This window comes from Eurosta solidaginis, chromosome 3 (assembly GCF_040869045.1).
Source record: "Eurosta solidaginis isolate ZX-2024a chromosome 3, ASM4086904v1, whole genome shotgun sequence".
Lineage (NCBI taxonomy): Eukaryota > Metazoa > Arthropoda > Insecta > Diptera > Tephritidae > Eurosta > Eurosta solidaginis.
Window position 1 is genome coordinate 156,135,207 of NC_090321.1, and position 19,140 is coordinate 156,154,346.

The 19,140-nt window shown below is 38.5% G+C and overlaps 2 protein-coding genes across 12 annotated transcripts in view; one reads left to right on the forward strand and one right to left on the reverse strand.

The window, feature by feature from the left end:
* The window catches only part of LOC137244434 (succinate--CoA ligase [ADP/GDP-forming] subunit alpha, mitochondrial-like), a 50,528-nt gene extending 37,904 nt beyond the window's left edge, over positions 1 to 12,624 (reverse strand). For all 4 annotated transcript variants that reach the window (XM_067773423.1, XM_067773422.1, XM_067773421.1 and 1 more), the window contains exon 1: positions 12,452 to 12,624. The gene's annotated coding sequence lies outside the window, so the exon portion shown is untranslated. The remainder of the gene's footprint in view (positions 1 to 12,451) is intronic.
* Positions 1 to 16,394, forward strand: part of LOC137244436 (T-complex protein 1 subunit eta-like) — a 32,635-nt gene extending 16,241 nt beyond the window's left edge. The window contains exons 1-6 of one of the 8 annotated variants that reach the window (XR_010951000.1): positions 10,782 to 12,915; positions 12,989 to 13,090; positions 13,144 to 13,432; positions 13,488 to 13,665; positions 13,721 to 13,854; positions 15,078 to 16,394. Coding sequence is in view for 6 of the 8 variants with exons in the window: in XM_067773425.1 (XP_067629526.1) it covers positions 13,545 to 13,673; positions 13,737 to 13,854; positions 15,078 to 15,190 (360 nt within the window). In the remaining 2 variants the exon portion in view is untranslated. Of the gene's footprint in view, positions 1 to 10,050; positions 10,128 to 10,153; positions 10,242 to 10,781; positions 13,091 to 13,143; positions 13,433 to 13,487; positions 13,674 to 13,720; positions 13,855 to 15,077 lie in introns of those variants that run through there. The other 7 variants (XM_067773428.1, XM_067773425.1, XM_067773427.1 and 4 more) reach the window with 7 other exon arrangements.
* Positions 16,395 to 19,140: the final 2,746 nt, after the last annotated feature.

Here is a 19,140-nt window from a genome sequence, read left to right on the forward strand (position 1 = left end):
CGGCAATTTTTGCTTTAGTCACTTCATACGTATCAAGGCAGGCGCATTGTTTGCCTTGCACTGAACTCTTGAAGTCTTCAGGGAAACTTTCGTCTGGTTTCGAAAAAACCAGATCGTAAACCGATTGAAGTCGCGCCCAATAATCATCTAGTGATTTGTCCTTTATCATGAGATACGATTCAGTGTGATCCTGAATCGGTGCTTCGTTGAATTTTGCACAGTATCTCATCAGATTGTCACTTTCCGCGATGAACTTTTGCGCGGATGGGTCAACTGATTTGGATTTCCGGGGGGATGTTGACCTCTCCTTGGCCGTTTCTTCCTTTGGGCCACCTTTTGGTTTTGTCCCGGTTTCGGACGTTTTTGGGGGACTGCGAGGCATTTTATGTAAGCTTTTGGGTTTTCACCAAAAAAACCGAATAAAGTATGTGTCCGCTCAGAGAACGTTCGCAAAATTTGAAGATGGAAAACTCTTCGTGCCACAGAAATTTAAAAAGGGGAATTTTAATTGGTGGCGGTGTTTGTGTTTTTTTTTTTTGAACAATAGAGTCAAGCACGGACAACGGGACGTTCCTTAAATGATTTAAATCCGCGAAATTCGGAATTTAATAGGATGTATATTGTTTTGTAAAAACAAAAGGTATAAAATTTAAAAAAAAATCACAAACACTTTTCACTTATATATACGTGTAAATATACGTGTGGAAATAAACGTGTATTTGTAAATTACTGGTATATATAGGTATGTATATATTAGAAAATAATAATATGTACTTGAAGTTTGTATAGATATTTTTTGAAAGTTCCTATAGGGACGAAAATATCTCAAACTTAGTTTTGTACGCCAGAATAAGTACAAATGTACACGCGCAATATACAAACGTATGTATATATATTTGTTTGTGCGAACGTATGCACGTGAATCAGATGAGCTTCTCTGTTTATGTTTACAAACAGAAGAGTTTGTTTTGATTCGCTTCTTCGTCGCTTTAATGTCGCGTTTCTTTGTGAAGCTGATTGCGCTTGATTGCACTGTTGGGAGAGTGCAGCAAAGAAAGATGAAAAAAAATGCAAATATGAGAGAGGTTGAGAAATTTGATCAGCAGTACACAGCTCTCGTTGCTAATGTAGCTATATGTGCTCGGAGAATGTCGCTGGAAGAGTGACTTGAACGTGTGAGTAAACACGTATGATGTTCTCAAAGTATGAATGCTGGAAAAGCAACTTGAAATTATTTGTACATGTATGTAAGTATGTACGTATGAATATTACGATTTTTGTATATGCTGGCAAGCAAGAAAAAATCACTTGGAAGAAGTTGAACTGTATCGACAAGTTCAACGCTCTGTGTGAACAACGGGGTAAACTCAGCTGTAGAAGAAGATTTTGCCGATGTTGTTCTTGCACAGTGGATTTGAGTAGGCAAGTAACCTGCAATTTTTTGTTGGTTAAATACCACTAGAAATATGTATACATATATATATATATATAATTGGCGGATTTTGCCTATCGGTATAGCGGAATATTTTCTACCAATTTTTGGTTGCAAAAAAGTTGCAGTAAAACCAACGGTAAGAAAATTTCCGCAATATTCAAGTATATATGTGGATATATATATATGTTTTTGCAGTTTACACAAAATAATATAACTTTTGTGGAAAAAAGTTTTATTATTTTCTATATTTTTATGAAAAATAAAAGCTGCCTACTCACCAATGCCTGTATTCTGTTGCTCTTTATATTGCTGCTGTTGCCTGGTCGCTTGTTATTGATGATAACCTGGTTGATGTTGCTGCTTAGCTGGCTGTTGCTGGGTAAAGATGATTTTAAACTTTTTATTTTTTGATTTTCAAAAATTTCTTCTTCTCTTTTCAAAAACAATTTTTGCGTGCATATAAGTGTTTGTATTAATATATGTTTGTCTCAAAACGGCACTTATGATGAGTGCGCCTACAATTTTCACAAACTTTGTTTTCTTTAAATTATTTCAAACTTTGTTTTTGATTATTTAAGTTTTTTGAAGCACTCAGATTGTATATATACATACATGATTTTCTCCTTTTCTTTTGTATTTTTGTATTTGTATTGTCACTTGAAAACCTTCAAACCATTCGTTTGTATATTTTTTATTTCTTATGTTTGTTGCAAAAAATTTTTTTTCCACTAGGTTTTCCTTTGTTTTAAATTTATATGTTTCTTTGTATATTTTTGAACACCCACTGTTTGCACATTTGTGTATTTATAATTTTTTTTTATTTTTTTTATTTTTTTTTTTATTTTTTGTACGAACGAATATTCGATTTAATAAAAAATTGTTTGTTTTACATTAATTTAAGGGTGGGCCAAGGATGGCTGCGAAGGACCATGAATAAAACTTAGGTCTTTCTTCGCTACACTCTTATACACAATAAGTAGATTTTTGAGGTTTTTCGAAAACGTTATAAAATTCACTGTTCATTTATTATTAATGAGAATGCAAACGTTAACACAATATTAATTTGAAAACCGACATTAATTTGGATATTTAAAATGTACAAAATTTATGCAATATGAATGTAGAATGGAGCGCGTCCGCGATTGCCGGCTAATAATGCTTGACTAATTCGTTGGAAAAAGGATCGTTGCTGACGATGGCAGTTCTTGTGAATTTGCGCCTTTCCACTCGCCGCGCACGGCTGCGCATTAGAATTTCGCCGCCGTCTGGATCTTATTGGAGGCGGCTTAAACACGCATGTAGGTATATAAAAAAAATAGGGTTCCGAGTGACACATTCAAAAATGTAAGGTACTATATGTACTAGTGACACTATTCTGTAACTTGACTGGAATAAAATTATTTGCAGAACTCAAACTTTTATAATTTAGGTTTTCTATTTCTTGGCTGTGTTGACCTTACACAAGCTTTACAGAACAATGTTTCTTACTCGCAAGATTACAGAACGGGTTTTACATTGCACTTATCCGACGGGTCAACAGAGTTAAGAGCACCAAAGTGTCCGAATTCATATACCGTATGTTCGAATCGAGTTACAGAAAGGGGTCTTTAGGTTCATTAAGCGTGCTTGGAATGAATTACAAAAATTTGAAACGATAATCTGTAAGTGACGAATTTTATCACTTCCTATAAATACATAATATAATTTCACCGAGTTGGAACGGACTCACCCAGTTTCAAACGTTGTTGTTGTAGTTGGTGTTGGTACTGTTGGTGGTTGTTGCGCTCTGGCCCGAGGTGATCGAGTGAACCTGGTGGCAATAGACTTCGTGATGACCTTCACGAACTTGATGACTTGGTGCTAATTTTGACGTTCGTTGGGTTACGCTGCCGCGTGCTGCCGCCGTCTCTCAATTGTCCTTATGTTATTTGCTTCATATATGGGTGTTTTATGCTTGGTGGCGATAATATGATATTGTTACCGGAGACTGATCTTTTCCACTGCTTTCAACAATTCACCCGAGCGTGTGGGAATCGATGTATTACCCCAGTCAAAGAAAAGTGCTGTAACCTTTTTAAATTTTCTCCACACAATTGAGTGTTGTTAGATTCGGTCACACATAAATTAGCAGCATTTTTTTGTTTGTGCTTTTCGTTAAAATTTCATTTTCGGCCATCAGCGTATGAACTTAATTGATAAGCGACTTTCTTGTCGCTGTTCTACAAAATTTTTTTATAATAATCGTAGTGTATTATGTGCAATACAAATAGCGGGAAAACAATCGCTTATTGTTGTCCAATTTTGGGAGTCTTTTCTTTTTTCTTTTCGCTCCAATCTAGCTGAACTTTCATGGCCGGAACCTCGTGCTAAAAGACCAAATTTTTCTTCCTTTTTCTTTTTCCTCGTGCCTATCTGCTGGCAAAAAAACTCCATCCATTTTCTTGTGCTCGTGATGGCAGGCAGTGTGTTCCCTTCCTTTTTGATATCTTTTTATCGCAACATTCGCCACATCGCTAGGTGTGTTCGCGTGAACACGCTCCCAAGTGGGTCGTAGCCGTAGACCGTAGCAGCGGACCGTAACAATATTTTGTTGCTTTATGCTATGTACCATGAAATACGTCAAAAAATTTTCTGCGAATCTGCCTTTTGTTTTCAGCTTGAAACGCTGCAGACGTACCGCATTGAAAAAGTTACAAATTTCCAAATAAATAGAAGAAAAAGTGTTTTAGGTCTGTATAAAAATTAAAAGTGTACATTTTTCTTAAAGAATGGCGAAGCCGCCATTGCTATTGAGAAGTAAATTTTGAGCAGACAAGCGTGGACCTAATTTATTATAATTATTAAATTAAGTACAATTATAAAACTGAACAAGAAATACCAAGGAAGTGTTAATAATACTTGCAAAATCAGGATCTTAATAGCTTGGTAAGTGCGTGGAAAACTAAACAAAAAAATGAATGAATGGATGTGTAGCGATATAGGAAAAGCCATTTTCTGGGAAATATAGTGTGGATGAAAGTCTTGAGCAATTGCTTCAAATTCATAAATTTTTCTATGCAGACTTTCAACGTATTGCAATAATTTTAGATTTTCTAAAAAGATTTGAAAAAACCTACAAGTCAATAACGTTGGATACTGTTTTAAATGCGCGATATAATGGCTAAAGTGACATATTAATTTAAAATACAAGCAGCTCCTTCGTTTTGTGCTTATTAAGAAGAACTTACTCCAACTTACTAAAAAAAAAACTTTCGTTAGGTATCCATGGTAAAATAAACTTTGCCAATTTTATCGAAACTATTTATGATGTAAATGTTTATTTGGCAGGCGAGGCTCTGGCGAATCCAAGCTTCAAGGAACTAGGGGCGGGGGCAGTATGGCACAGAAGGTTCAATGTGGTCATATTAAATCGTTCCCGGCATGGTCGAGCTTGTAAAAATTACCATCAACGTCAACGGTAAAAGCCTATTTGAGGGGTCGACTGCTAATACGTCATACGCAATAATCCGAAGGAGGAAAAGAAAAATTGTTTCTCGGTCCGGAGATATTTGCAGTTGAAGTTGACCATTTTAATGTGGTTGTTGTAATGTTGTAGTACCCACAAAAGAAATTGTGAGCATTAGTGTTTTGCGCGGATTTAGTTTTGGTCTCCAAACCGGTGTTGGACCCACCCAGGGTAATTTATTATGAGCGCGAACGAAAGCCGCCAGCGCAGAAAGGTGTTTTGCCCAAAAATACTATGGATTCCACCCTTTGTGACGGAGGTACCCACGGCTCATTTTCGGTTTTTCGTTAATATCTTTTGAACGAGTTAAAATTTTTATTTTCCGCCTTCGGATTATTAATACTAATAGCAAGACGCGACGTTTGACACCGCTCTCGATATTTTTGGACGCGTATTAGCAGTCGACCCCTCAACTAGACTATTACCCAAATAAATACTGTTCTTCCGCCTACTTGTTTATTTGGAGGATTTCGTTCTGACTCTCCACCGCCGGCCGAGATACGTGAAGTACACCTCCCATGGGTTACCAAATTGATTCAAGGGGCTGCCAGCGCAAAATATATAGCTTATCCAAGCTGTTGTTGTTGGTCGCAATTTTCGGTCACTAGATTTTTGCTGGGATGGTCCTCCAGGTATGCCGCCCGCATCTACTGGATCAGGTGGGGTACTGACACCACATCCAGTTATGCCAAGGTATATACCACAACAGCAACCGGGTTGTGCAATGCCACGACAGCAACAGCAACAATCTATCTGCCAATGCCAAAACAGTTGGGCTATCCACCACAACCTGGTCCACCTGGTTGTCCTCCATAACCTCAACAGCCAGGTTATCCTCTACAACAACCAGGTGCACCAGGTAGTTACATGGGTCAAAAGATGCCACCAACATAACCTGGACAGGCGCCAATGCCGGATAAACCCCCAATACCCGCAGGTCCTGGTTATAATGTATGCTAATACAACTAATATATTTCAAATATTGATGATTATTTTTGTATTATTTTCTTTAGCAACCACCTGCACCTGGTACTGGTATATATCAACAGGCGCAACAATATGAGTAAGCCCAACGCCGGTTAGATCCCGATCAGATGCCAAATCCGATAAGTGTTATCATTGAAAATCAGCGCTTGTGGTGCTTTTATTACTAATCAACAAGGTTTATTGCCACCATTGGTGACCACAAAATATGTGCTACAAGATCAGGGTAACTCCTCGCCACGTTACGTTAGGTATTAATATTCGAAATTAACTTTTTATTTGGCAATTACATTGATCTTTCTCGTTTGCAGGCCTTTTTGTATTGCATACCTGCTACAGCTGATTTATTAAAAACAAGAGCTTTGTCCTTTACACTTCCCATCTCACCAATGGCACGCACGGTTGAGGGTGAATATGAGCCACCCATTGTAAATTTTGGTGAATTGGGTGCAATTAGATGTAATCGTTTGCAAGGCTAAAGCGGCAATTACCCACCGACGTGTGCCGTACGTACGGACGTTTGTCGTACGAAACACGTTTGACCGAACCCTCAAGCCCGTAGGAATCAATGTATGCGTTTGTGTACATGTACATAACATATTTGTGTGTGTATAGTTTACAGATAAGCACTGTTTCCATTGATTTAAGGGGTTGTGTAGCGCAATATATAGCTTCTCCAACCCAATTGTCAACCTCACCTTCGAGCGGCGAATCCCGTTTCACTAACAGACGAGGCTCTGACGACCCCAAGCTCCTCACGGAACTTGGGGGTGGGGATGGAGGGATGGCCTGAAGGTTTAATGTGGCCATATAAATCCCCGAGATGGTCGGGCCAGCACCTTAATGGTGCTGTGTTACCGGAGCGTATCGGATCTGTATCCGACAAACGACCATCACATCGATAACACTCCCCAAAGCCTTCGGGGAGTAACCTAATCGCTACAACAACAACAACAACAACCAGTTTGCATGCATGCTTATGGAAACATCAACTTTTTCCAATTAAATTTTTGATGTTGTAAAAGGCTGGAATTAATATAAAATAAATATAAATAGATTACATATTTATAATCTGCACGTTTACATAATTATTTCGAATTATTTTCACAATTTTTCAAACTTTAATTAGGTGTTTTTGCATAAAACTGCAAACGGTCAAAAATTAGCGCAAAAAAGTTTACTAGGCAACTCTGTCTAGTGAGAGGGCGATCAGCTGACACGTTCTTAAGGAAAAAATCAAAATTGTTTTGATTTCTACGTTCCGGGCTACGTACGTACGGGCGTTGCACGTCGGTGAGTTTTCGTTTACATTGCACACTCATAAGATAGGTCGTTTCAGCTGACGTTTCGGTTGAAAACGGTCAATTAGGGTTCTGTGCAGAGACGTAAAAGATTGAAACAGGGTTTTAATTTTAGATCATGGCGAAAAGTGTTCAGTTCAGAGTTATTCATTTTCATTAAAAGATTAATTTATTACGGAGGGTTATTCCTTTAAGTGTAAAAAGCAGAGAAAACGTAGAGTTTTTCTAATTATCGTGAAAAACTTTTTAATTTGAATTTCTGTACCCAAGTTTACTATATTTGTGTAACACAAGAATCTGGAGGCCAATTCCTTAACTATGAAAAACTGAAAAATGTACAATTATTGAAAACTCATTTGCACACACAATTTACACTTTGAATGTAGTTGTGTTTTTATGCACAAAATTTTGAAACTATAAACAAAATTTTCATTTGTCAGAAAAAATAAAGAAAAAAGGGCCTAATGTCAAAAAACCCTATCGAAATACAAACTGGCTTGTTTGTTTTTAATGAACTACTTTGTATTTTTCTTGTATTTCGTGGGTTTTTATATTATACCTTTATATTGAGTCGCTTTCATGTTTGTCCCCTCATTTCCATACGAATTTTTGACCCCCGGAAAAGTATTTTTCGGTAACCTCCCGTTGAGCTAGACACTTGATACTTAGAGCATAGTACCAGTTGGGGGAGCAGGAAGGTTGTGTCACATGCTGATGACCTAGCGATTGCCTACAGAGGCAAGTTCCCTCAAACTTTATGCGACTTGATTCAGGTAGCATTGCGAGAGGTTTCCCTATGGACCTCCCGATGTGGACACAGCGTCAATTCGGTTAAAGTGGAGCTTGTCTTATATACCAAACTATATAAAACACCGTCGTTAAACCTACCAGAAGTAAATGGAGTGCGCCTAAGCCTGGCAAATAAGGCCAAATTTCTAGGAGTAGTTTTAGACAAAAAGGTGAGCTGGAAGGACAACGTCATTCAGCGACAAAAGAAAGCTTACATTGCATTATATACGTGTAAAAGGGCCATTGGCAAAAAATGGGGACTCACCCCCAACATATGTAGATGGATTTATACCGCGATTGTCCGACCCATACTGCTGTATGGGATAGTCGTATGGTGGCCAGTCGTGAGCAAGCCGTCAAACCTAAACTTGTTGGGTTAAGTCCACAGATCCAGCATGATAAGCATAAGCGGGTTCTAAGAACAAGGCCTAGCGAAGCTCTTCAGGTCATTCTTGACATCCTTGGATCTAGCTGGTTATCGAGCGGCGGCAAGGTCAGCCCTGCGTCTAAGAGTGTTGTCGTGTTGGAACAACAAGACCACCGGACTCTGAAGTATACTAAACAAATACCGTTTTTCTCCCTCCTAGCACGGATCTCTGTGCGACCATAACAGTTGCGGAAACCAACTTTAAGGTAAACATCCTCAGCAGGGATGACTGGACGAAGTCGGATAGGTGCCTTGTTTATGACAGCAGCATTTCCATATACACGGAGAAGAGGGAGAAATTACAATTCAAGTGAAAAAAAATCCGATAGGTGGCGCACGGGTCGAGATATACAGAAAATCTATTTTGAATTGGAAATTTTACGATCGAATTTTAACTAACTTTTCGGTGATCCAGAGACTTGAAACTTAGCACATAGTTTGCGAGTCGATGGCACTACAATTCGTGGAAAACAGAATGCTGCCAGGTGGCAGACGAATCGAGATAAACGAAAATCCCTGAAGAAACGCAGGGAATTTTGCGATCGATTTTTAGGTAACTTCCCGGTGAGCTAGAGACTAGGAACTTGGGTGTGAGTCAGAACCCGGTGACAATGCAATATTTGATCAAAAAAATTTCTCTAGAATGCACATGGATCGAGATATTAAGAAAATTAGTTTTGATTTGGGAATCTTTCAATCCATTTTTAACTAACTTCCCGGTGACCGAGAGACTTGAAACTTGGCACACAGTTCGAGGCTTGGTGACAATACAATCTACAGAAAACAAAATTCCGCTAGATAGCGCGCTAAGTGAGATAACTACAAATCCTTGCAAAACGAGGGGAATCTTGCAATCGATTTTATAGTAGCTTCCCGGTGAGCTGGAGATAAAGTAGTGTCATATTGATTTGTTTGCACTTACAGCACCATTTTATTTGCAGGAGACTTTCACAGCTACAAAAATTAAGGTGGATTTACATAGACGCTTTGGCTATGTTGCATTCATTAATTCATCTGTCGGGCGAAATATCGACAAATTTACATAAATGCTTTGGTTGCGTGCCTACGCTTTGACAACGCCGTACGAAAAACAATTTAACGCCGTACGTTATCATTGCTTGGAAGCGACCAAAGCGTTTATATAATTTTGCCCTTATGCATTTATGTAAACAGCCTTATACTATTTTCACACAGACGGCTTATTGAATAATAAAGGCAATTTTCTACATTAAGACGCTTATTGAGCTCAATCTTCCCTACAAAATTCGAATCTATTATTATTTCATTAGTAGCAAATCGAATGCCTAATGAAGTCAAAAGCACAATGCAACTCTGTTGGCAGCGTTCCACTTCCGTTTCCGCTTCTTAGTTTTTCGTGTGTTCAGTCCTTAAAAATGTCATTTGTCAAAGCAAATGTCATTGTCTGCATGGCGGAACGATACAAGGTGGCCGCATCGAACAGCTGATTATAACCTTTTTTATTTGATTTGATACATCAACTACCGGCGCTGTACGATTTTGACATTTGTCCATCGAATTTACAAGTACATGGAATTTTGTTTGTTTGTAGGTATGTCACCATGCTCCCACCTTGTATCGTTCCGCCATGATTGTCTGTCTCATTCTTCATACTAATCGAGCAGTTACTTCTGTGTGAAAGCAAAAAATTTACGATTTCATTAGCAGGTGAAATGAGATCATTAAGTTTCTGTGTGAAAACAGTATTAGAAGCGAAAATATTCCATGTTACACGTGTGGCGCTTTATATTTTGACTTTAATTTAAATAAATTTTGCTTTCCGTATGTTTCCGCATTGGGGAAAATTTTAGAATAGCACCCCCCGTTTGCAAATTTAGCAAATTTCTATAGCACTTTCACTTAAAATTTACACATCTTTCAAAACCTTTATGCACATAAATATCTATATAAATTGGCAACGATACACTTAAATTTCATTTTAGTATATTTCACATATAATTCTTGCATTGTTTTTACTTAATATAAAAGTTTTTATTAAATCAATCGCGCTTTTGTAGCAACATTCACATTTATGTATATATATATTTTATTGATGACATTACAAAGCTGTGCTGCCACATCTAAAAAACGGAACAAGTGCAGAATCGAAAAATTATAAAAATATCTTTCATCTGATGTATATATATCTTTAACTTTTCTAGTCTTTATTTACCAAAAATTTGAAAATGCTCTTTTTTGCATTCGTGAACGAGCTGATATTACCTTATAAGTCTTATGTTTATTGTTATGTTAGCCGATCCAACACCGGCTGCGCCATGCACAGTAATTCTGCGTAGAACACCTTTACGCGTAGGCGGCCTTCGGCCGCGCTTATTTAAAATAACCCTGGGCTACGCCATGCCAAGTCCGGGTGTGTGGTATAACCGTGGCTACCGCCACGGTGATGTCCTTCCGCATAGTAGTAAAAATATATATTTTCCTTTTTCTTTATTAACTGAAAGGTGGCACGTTAATATTTATATTTGTTTTTTCTTTGTTGATGTGGCAGCACAGCTTTGTAATGTCATCGATAAAATATATACATACATAAATGTGAATGTTGCTACAAAAGCGCGATTTATTTAATAAAAACATTTAAATTAAGTAAAAACAATACAAGAATTATATGTGAAATATACTAAAATGAAATTTAAGTGTATCGTTGCCAATTTATATAGATATTTATGAGCATAAAGGTTTTGAAAGATGTGTAAATTGTAAGTGAGAGTGCTATAGAAATTTGCTAAATTTGCAAACTTTAACATCAAATAACTCGTAAACTATAAGTCTGCGCACTGGCGTCTGTCCAGGTTGTGTTGGTGGCATCATAAAAGCCATCAATAACAAGTGCCAAGAATATATCCGCGGCATACCTGCCGACCAAAATGATTCAAGCGGTTGTGATTGCCAACCTCACCTACCCGTGGCGAATCCTGTACCTAACAATTTGGTGTGAAAAATTGGTGCCAGTTAACCCTCTGAAATAATCGGCGCAATTGTACGCCATTGTGTTGGCATTAATTAGGCAAAATGCAAAAACTTTTCATCCTCCTCGCGTGAACATTCTGTCTTCTTTAAGCTAGGATCAAGCCATTCGTACCAGCGTGCCTTACATTGCTTGGCAGATTTGCGATGCAGCAGTGATACAATACGTGACCACTGGTTTTTGCCATATTTCATTACAGCTACTTTGAGGATTTCATCCTGAAAGTTATCAATTTAGTTAATAAACGGCCAAGAGTAACCAGTCGCGTCAAATGCTTACCTCAGTGTTTCTCCACACACCACCTTTTATCATTATTCGCGGCATGGTGCTATATAATTGTGAATTCTTTCGATGAGCACAAAAATCAAATCAAAAATGTTTGTCGAAATAAACAGCAAAAATCATTGTATATTAAAGACTTTGGGAAAATTTTAGAATAGCACCCCCGAGTTCGGGGTAAAACTTGGTATCCAATGAAAGAGGGAGTTCTCCCGATCACAAATATATATATTTTAAAGTGCGCAAACTTATAATTTAAAAGTTATTTGTTGTTAAAGTTTGCAAATTTAACAAATTTCTATAGAACTTTGAATTACAATTTACACATCTTTCAAAACCTTAATCCACATACATATCTATATAAATTGGCAACGATAAACTTAAATTGCATTTTAGTATATTTCACATTTCATTTTTGCATTTTTTTCACTTATTATAAATGTTTTTATTAAATCAATCGCTCTTTTGTAGCAACATGCACATATATATATATATATATACATATATTTTATTGATGACATTACAAAGCTGTGCTGCCACATATATATACGTATACACATATAAAATTTGTATAGAAATTTGCAAACTTTAACACCAAATTACTTTTAAATTATAAGTTTGCGAGCTTTAAAATATATATATATGTGATCTGGAGAACTCCCTGTTAATTTTAAATATTTCCGGAGATATTCCATTTAAAACTCTCAAAATTGAAAAAATTTTCGACCACCAAATGTTTTGCTGTCTCTGCTGAATTAGAAATGGCGAATTTTTTTGCACGCAAAAATTACGTATTTTGCTATCCCTATAAAAATAATAGGTGCGAGAGAGCACGATACATTGTGGGAAAGCTAAATTTGTCAACATGCTATTTCATTTGAAGAATTTTTCATTCCAAATCGTCACCCATGTCAAAAATTCGTGTGTTTGTGTGCGTTTTTCGTCACACGATTTTTGCAGGGATGTTACACGTGTGGCGCTTTATATTTTGACTTTAATTTAAATAAATTTTGCTTTCCGTATGTTTCCGCATTGTTGCAGGCTACAAATCTTCTAGTATTCTTATGCGGAAATATATGCAACTATTTTATCTGTAAATACTACAGAGTTTTATTAAACTATTAAATGCAACTCATGTTGAAGTACTCTTACGTACGAAAAATGAAACTCTAGACCTGAGATTTGCATCAGGTGACCGAGGCTGTTTGTAGTTTTGACGTTTATCGCTTAGTTGACACACTTGTATCGGTACACTATGTGTTAGGGCCACAATTTCGAATGATGGGGCAACCATTATGAAACTATTGGATATTGTGCATCCAGCCGTAAAACTCTAGTCGATATCGCCCAATCTCAAAATGCTGAGGTGAGTTTTTTGTTATATTAGAACGTGTAGAATAAAAATGTGTCTCTTATCAGGTCGGCGATGGCACCATTTCAGTAGTACTTTAAGCATGTGAAATCTTGAAACAAGTTAAGCCATATGTTGAGGAAGGCGTGCATGCTCGTATCATCATTACAGCTATACGTAAAGCATTGCAATTATGCATGTCCAAAATTCATGGCTGTACATGTCGAAGCGCCAATCAAAGGAACATCAACGTGCTTTATTGGAAAAAAGCGCTGCCACAGCAATGTCCTCCAATGTTCAAGAGTATCAGAAAGTTGTTGATGCTGAATGGCGTATTCTGTACAATAAACTAGCTAAGTAAGGCGCCAATGTTGTGTTATCTAAACTACCAATTGGTGATGTTGCTACACAGTATTTTTCAGATCGTGATACGTTCTTTGCTGTTCATGTAGAAGATTGGAAACGTACAATGAAAGCTTGTGGTGGTGCTGTTATGACTACAGCTAATGATATTAATTCAAGTGTTTTGGGTCAATGTGATTACTTTGAAGAACGTCAAATTGGTGGTGAACGCATCAACATTTTCCAAGGTTTGATAGTAGGTTTGACATTAATTTCATTTTTATAGTTTATAATTATTGAAAGATTGCGTTAATGCTAGAACATGTTCATTGATTTTACGGGGCAGTGCCGAAAAATTTTTGGAAGAAACCGAGCTTCGTTACATGATGCTATAATGCTTATGCGGCGTACAATTAAACATGATTCTTTTGCTGCTGGTAAGTGAAAATATAACTTGAAAAAATGTCTAATCTTAAATTGTTAAGGAATATTATGAAAAGATTGTGTCCAGCTACGGAAGAAAAAACTATAAAATTTGTGTCAGTGAAATGATAATTATTGCTTTTGGTTGTTAGTTTTGAGGCATCGTCTTCGAGTGCCTTCTGATGATGTTGTAGCAGTGCTTCGCCCCATCCAATAGGTTTGATCAATCACAAATTGTCATCAATGTCCTCTAACGGGAGTCCGAGTAAACTTGCTGTTTCAACAGGGGTGGACCATAAAGAGAGGGGTATTAGAGGAGTTGGTTCCACGTTACAATTGAAGAGATGGTTGGTGTCATGTGGGGACACATTGCAAGAAGGGACATTTTATATGTCGGGGTTGATTCTGGATAGGTAAGAGTTTAACCTGTTACAGTATCCAGATCGAAGTTGGGCTAGAGTGACTCGCGTTTCCCTAGGGAGCGTCCGTTCCTGTTCTGCAAGTTTAGGGTATTGTTCTTTGAGTACTGAATTCACCGGACAATTCCTGACATAGAGGTCCGACGCCTGTTTATGCAGTTCACCAAGGACCTGCTTTTGTTTTTTGGCTTCATACGGCTGTGTTCTCAGGTGCCGTATTTCCTCATAGTGCTTACGGGGGTGACTCCTTAAGACCCTGGGCGGTGTTGGCTCATCAATCAGATGTCTGTTGGGATGCCCAGGTTCCTGGGTATTCAACAGAAACTGTTTGGTTAGCATTTCATTTCATTCATTTATTGGGAGTATTCTCGCCTCATTATGTAGATGGTGTTCTGGAGGAATAAGGAGACAACCCGTGGCGGTTCTGAGGGCAATATTTTGGCAGGCCTGTAGCTTCTTCCAGTGGGTAATCCTTATGCTTTGCGACCATATGGTGTAGGAAACAATAGTGACTCCTTCTGGTGGTGAAGATAGCTATTGATATGTACAATTTAAACAGAAGTGGGGATAGGACACCGGTTTGAAAGTGAGTTTTTTTTTTAGTTATTGCAGAAAAGCGTTGAGGATTTTTAATATCTTACCTTATGTACCCTCGTACATGTTTCTGAGAATGAAGAATGAGACCTATTCAAACTCAATTTTCACCAGGACAAGACCGCTGAAACTTTGCTATACTTTAGCATACAATACTTTACCCCTTTTTAGCAGAACTATAATTTTAATTTTATTAAATTTTAAAAATGTTTCATCCTCTACAGTTCAGCATATCTTTTGCCAACACAGGTTGGCAATGTGTTTGCGCAGGACCTTGCCTTCGCTACTTTATAATGAATGTCAATTCCCATCAATAGATATTGCGGCGCACGATTGACCAACAAGACGATGCCACGACACCTTTGAGTATTCTTGATCTGAAAATTAATATGCAACGGATTTGTACAACAAACGAACAACACACACTGAAATAATCTTGGTTAAAAAGTATCTGAGAATCTAATAATTCTAAGCTTTTTCCTACGTTCCTATTCGAAGCTTTTCATGCTCTAATTAAAAAGAAATATTCATCAATCGAATGAAGTTTGCAAAGATTTTTAAAGCAATTCAATTGCAATGAATTTGTCAATAATTATTAACCAAACTTTATAAACTAGATGTATAACAAAAAATATTTTGAATATAAATATTTGCTGATGAATTTAACTGACAGTACCAATACCATCAACTAAATGGTCCTTATAAATATTGTAATCACATAATTTAAAACAAAATATTACTATGAGTACCTACGTTTATTATTGCAAAATTACAAAAAAAAATAGCAAACAGTACCCTCAATGTAAAATTATTCCACTGAATGTAAATATCGCATTCTAAACTAAAAAATGTCAAAACTTAAAAAAAAATTTAAATCTGTCGATTTACACATCCATGAAACATCGTAAAATAACTTATGTTTTTTTGGTAGTTAACGTTATCGTTTAGCTAGGTTTTGTAGAGAATTTTGTTATTTTTGTGGTATAAATCAACATTCAACACAAAGCTACTCTGATTATGAGTTGCAATACTTTTTGGTTTAGGTTGCGTATGTAAAATTACATATTTTTGTACACAGTTCTAAAATCTAAAGGAAAAAAATTTATATTTGTCTATTAATTAAATTATTAACAAGATATTGTTATATTAATGATATAGAGAAGCGCCAACACGAATGCAAGTGGTTTCAAACCACTGGTAGGCAATTCGCCACTTTAACTGTCAGAAAAAATGTTAAATTGTTCATTTTATGTAAAAAAATTTTGAAAATTGCAATTGAAGTTCTGAAAGCTCGGGAATTTCAATTGAAGTTCAAAAAATTACAATTAAAGTTCAGAAAATTACAATTTAAGTTCAATTATAATTTTCTGAATTACAAACAGAAATTCTGAACTTCAATTTTAATTTTCTGAAATACGAATAGAAATTCTGAGCTTGAATTTAAATTTCTGAACTTGAATTGAATTTTTTGAACTTCAATTGTAACTTTCGAACCTCAATGGCAGCTTTCTGAACTAAAATAAAAAAGGTATAGCATTAAAATTGGCGAATTAGAAGTTTTAATAATATTATTAATATATTATAATTAATATATTTTAAAAATGTTGAATAAAAGAATTGTTAATGGATTTGAATTAAAGAATTGTTTTATTTATATAGCAATTTCATATATAACCCAAGTATAAAAACGGTCGTAATACTAGTCAAAATGCGGTCATATTAATGTAAAAATACTCGTACAGTTACAGGTATATAAATTAAAAAATGACTGCCATTTGACAGTTTCGTTTCCCAAGGCAGTCGGTTCTATGTACCGGAGCGACTCGGGATTTTTCCCGACCAAGGACTGTCATTTCAGTGTGACCCCATTTAATTTGTTTCGTCCCTCCCACAAATTGTCATCCTCCCAGCAGCTCCTTGCAGCAGGACTGCTACATATTCTCTTATTCCGGGAAGGTATCGAACCCAATCCGGGTCCGTCTCCTGACCCCGGTCCTGAGAAATGGTTTTGCTGCATTTGCCAGAAAAGAATCTTTTTAGGACGGTCATACTCTGTTCAGTGTGTCTCGTGCAAGGGATGGTTGCATCGGACAGGTTGTTCTGGGCTTGATCCCAAAACCCGACGTCCACGTAACTTTTATAAATCTTTTGTGGCTCCTTGCTGCTCACGCCCAAGGGCGTCCCGTAGTCTACGCCTAAGCGTATCCCCACTACCTTCCAGCAGCTTCGCTGCTCAGCAAGCCACAACAAGTACCCGCTGCTGCTCGCGCCCCACGGTGCCAACAACTCAAACAGCTCATAACTACTACCTTCGTAGTAGAGCTGGTAGCAATGCTGAGCATCAGCCCCTGCCCCCGTCTTCTTCCCCCCCCCCCCCCCCTCTTTTCTGGCAGCAATCGTGCAGGTCAGGGAAACAGACTCTTAGTCCCTGCCTCCGTTTGCACCGTCTGCCAGCACAGAATATATAGGTTTGCGACATCCGCTCAATGCAGCTCCTGCCTTGGGTGGTGCCACTTTCCTAGATGTTCTGGTCTCCGCGACGGCAACCCCTCGACGGGTTTCATCGCGCCATGTTGCCAGGTCGCAAACCCAAATCATCCGGGTACCCCAATGCTTGCCCAAGGGCGCCCAGTCCCAAGGCCACAACAGCAATTGCGTCCTGGCCTTCCACAACCTAGGCGTAGTCACCCGTCACTTACCCCTAGAGTGGCGGCGTCACCCCTCATGCACTTCAGAATTCTGCAGTTCAACTGTAATGGACTAACTGGGAAGATTACGGAGATAGTCGATTTCATGAAGCGGCACAACATCCGCATTGCTGCGATTCAAGAGACTAAACTCACAGCAAGATCTGCATTGCAGACCTTCTCTGGTTATAATGTCCACAGGAAAGACCGCGAGAGCGGAAATGGAGGCGGCCTCGCGTTTATTATACACCACTCTGTGCAATATCATATATTTGATCCTGGCATCGACCGCAGGGACAATGTCTTAGAACGTCAAGGCCTATCTGTCCGGTCAGGCGATGCAAATCTAGAAATCATCAACATCTACATCCCTCCTGTCACCTGTTGCCCCAGTGGATACCGCCCTAATATCGAGGCCTTACTCACTGGCAACAATCGCATTATCTTAGGCGATTTCAATGCCCATCACGACCTATGGCATTCAAACTTGCGGGCGGACAGTAGGGGTGAGATGTTGGCGGATCAAATAAACGAAACGACGTTCTGCACAACAAACGGAGACGCCCCCACACGTATGGTAGGAAGCTGTCATAACTCGCCAGATATCTCAATCGTGAGCGCAGAACTCGTAAACTGCGTCAACTGGCAGCCGATGGTAACATTGGCATCCGACCACCTGCCCATACTTATTTCGTTCGAGCGTACCGCCGACTTCATCGTCACCGAAAAACGCACTTTCATAAACTTCAAAAAAGGAAAGTGGGAAGAATATAAATCTGCAACAGACAGCAGCTTTGCTGCCCTCCCTATCCCGACTGATGCCCGCCAAGGGGAGAGTGCCTTCCGTAAGGTCATTGAATCCGCTTCGGCACATTTCATTCCCGCCGGGAGAATTCCCGAAATCCGGCCCCACTTCCCGGCGGAGGCCGCGAGCTTAGCGAGGGAACGCGACCTTATAAGACAGCTTGATCCAGGCGACCCCCAAATAAGGGATATAAACCAACGCATCAGATTGCTTGTGGACGAACATAAGCGGGCGAAATGGGAAGAGCACCTAAGAGGTTGTAACCTCTCTACCGGTGTAGGTAAACTTGGGTCTACCGTAAAGTCCCTATCGAATCCGACTAAGCACCAAGAAAAGTTTCCATCGCCTTTGGCGATAAGGTGCTGTCGGATGCGAAAAAATGCGAGAGCGCTTTCTGCCGACAATATATAATGCATCCTTCGGTCGACAAAGATAGACGGAGAGCCAATAGACACGCACATAAACACAAACTCAGCGCGTCACCAATTACCATCACCGCTAGAGAGGTTGAGGACGCCATTGGTCGCGCTAAACCATCCAAAGCAGTGGGCCCAGACGGCATAGCCATGCCGATGCTTAAAAACCTAGGGAAAGAGGGTTTCAAATATTTAGCGCATGTCTTCAACCTGTCTCTTTCCACCTTTGTCATACTCGAGAAATGGAAAATGGCCAAGGTGGTCCCGCTACTAAAGCCTGGGAAACCAGCTTACGTAGGTGAGTCATATCGTCCGATATCTCTCCTATCGCCAGTGGCAAAGACGATTGTAGCCATTTTGCTCCCTTATTTCCAAGCAC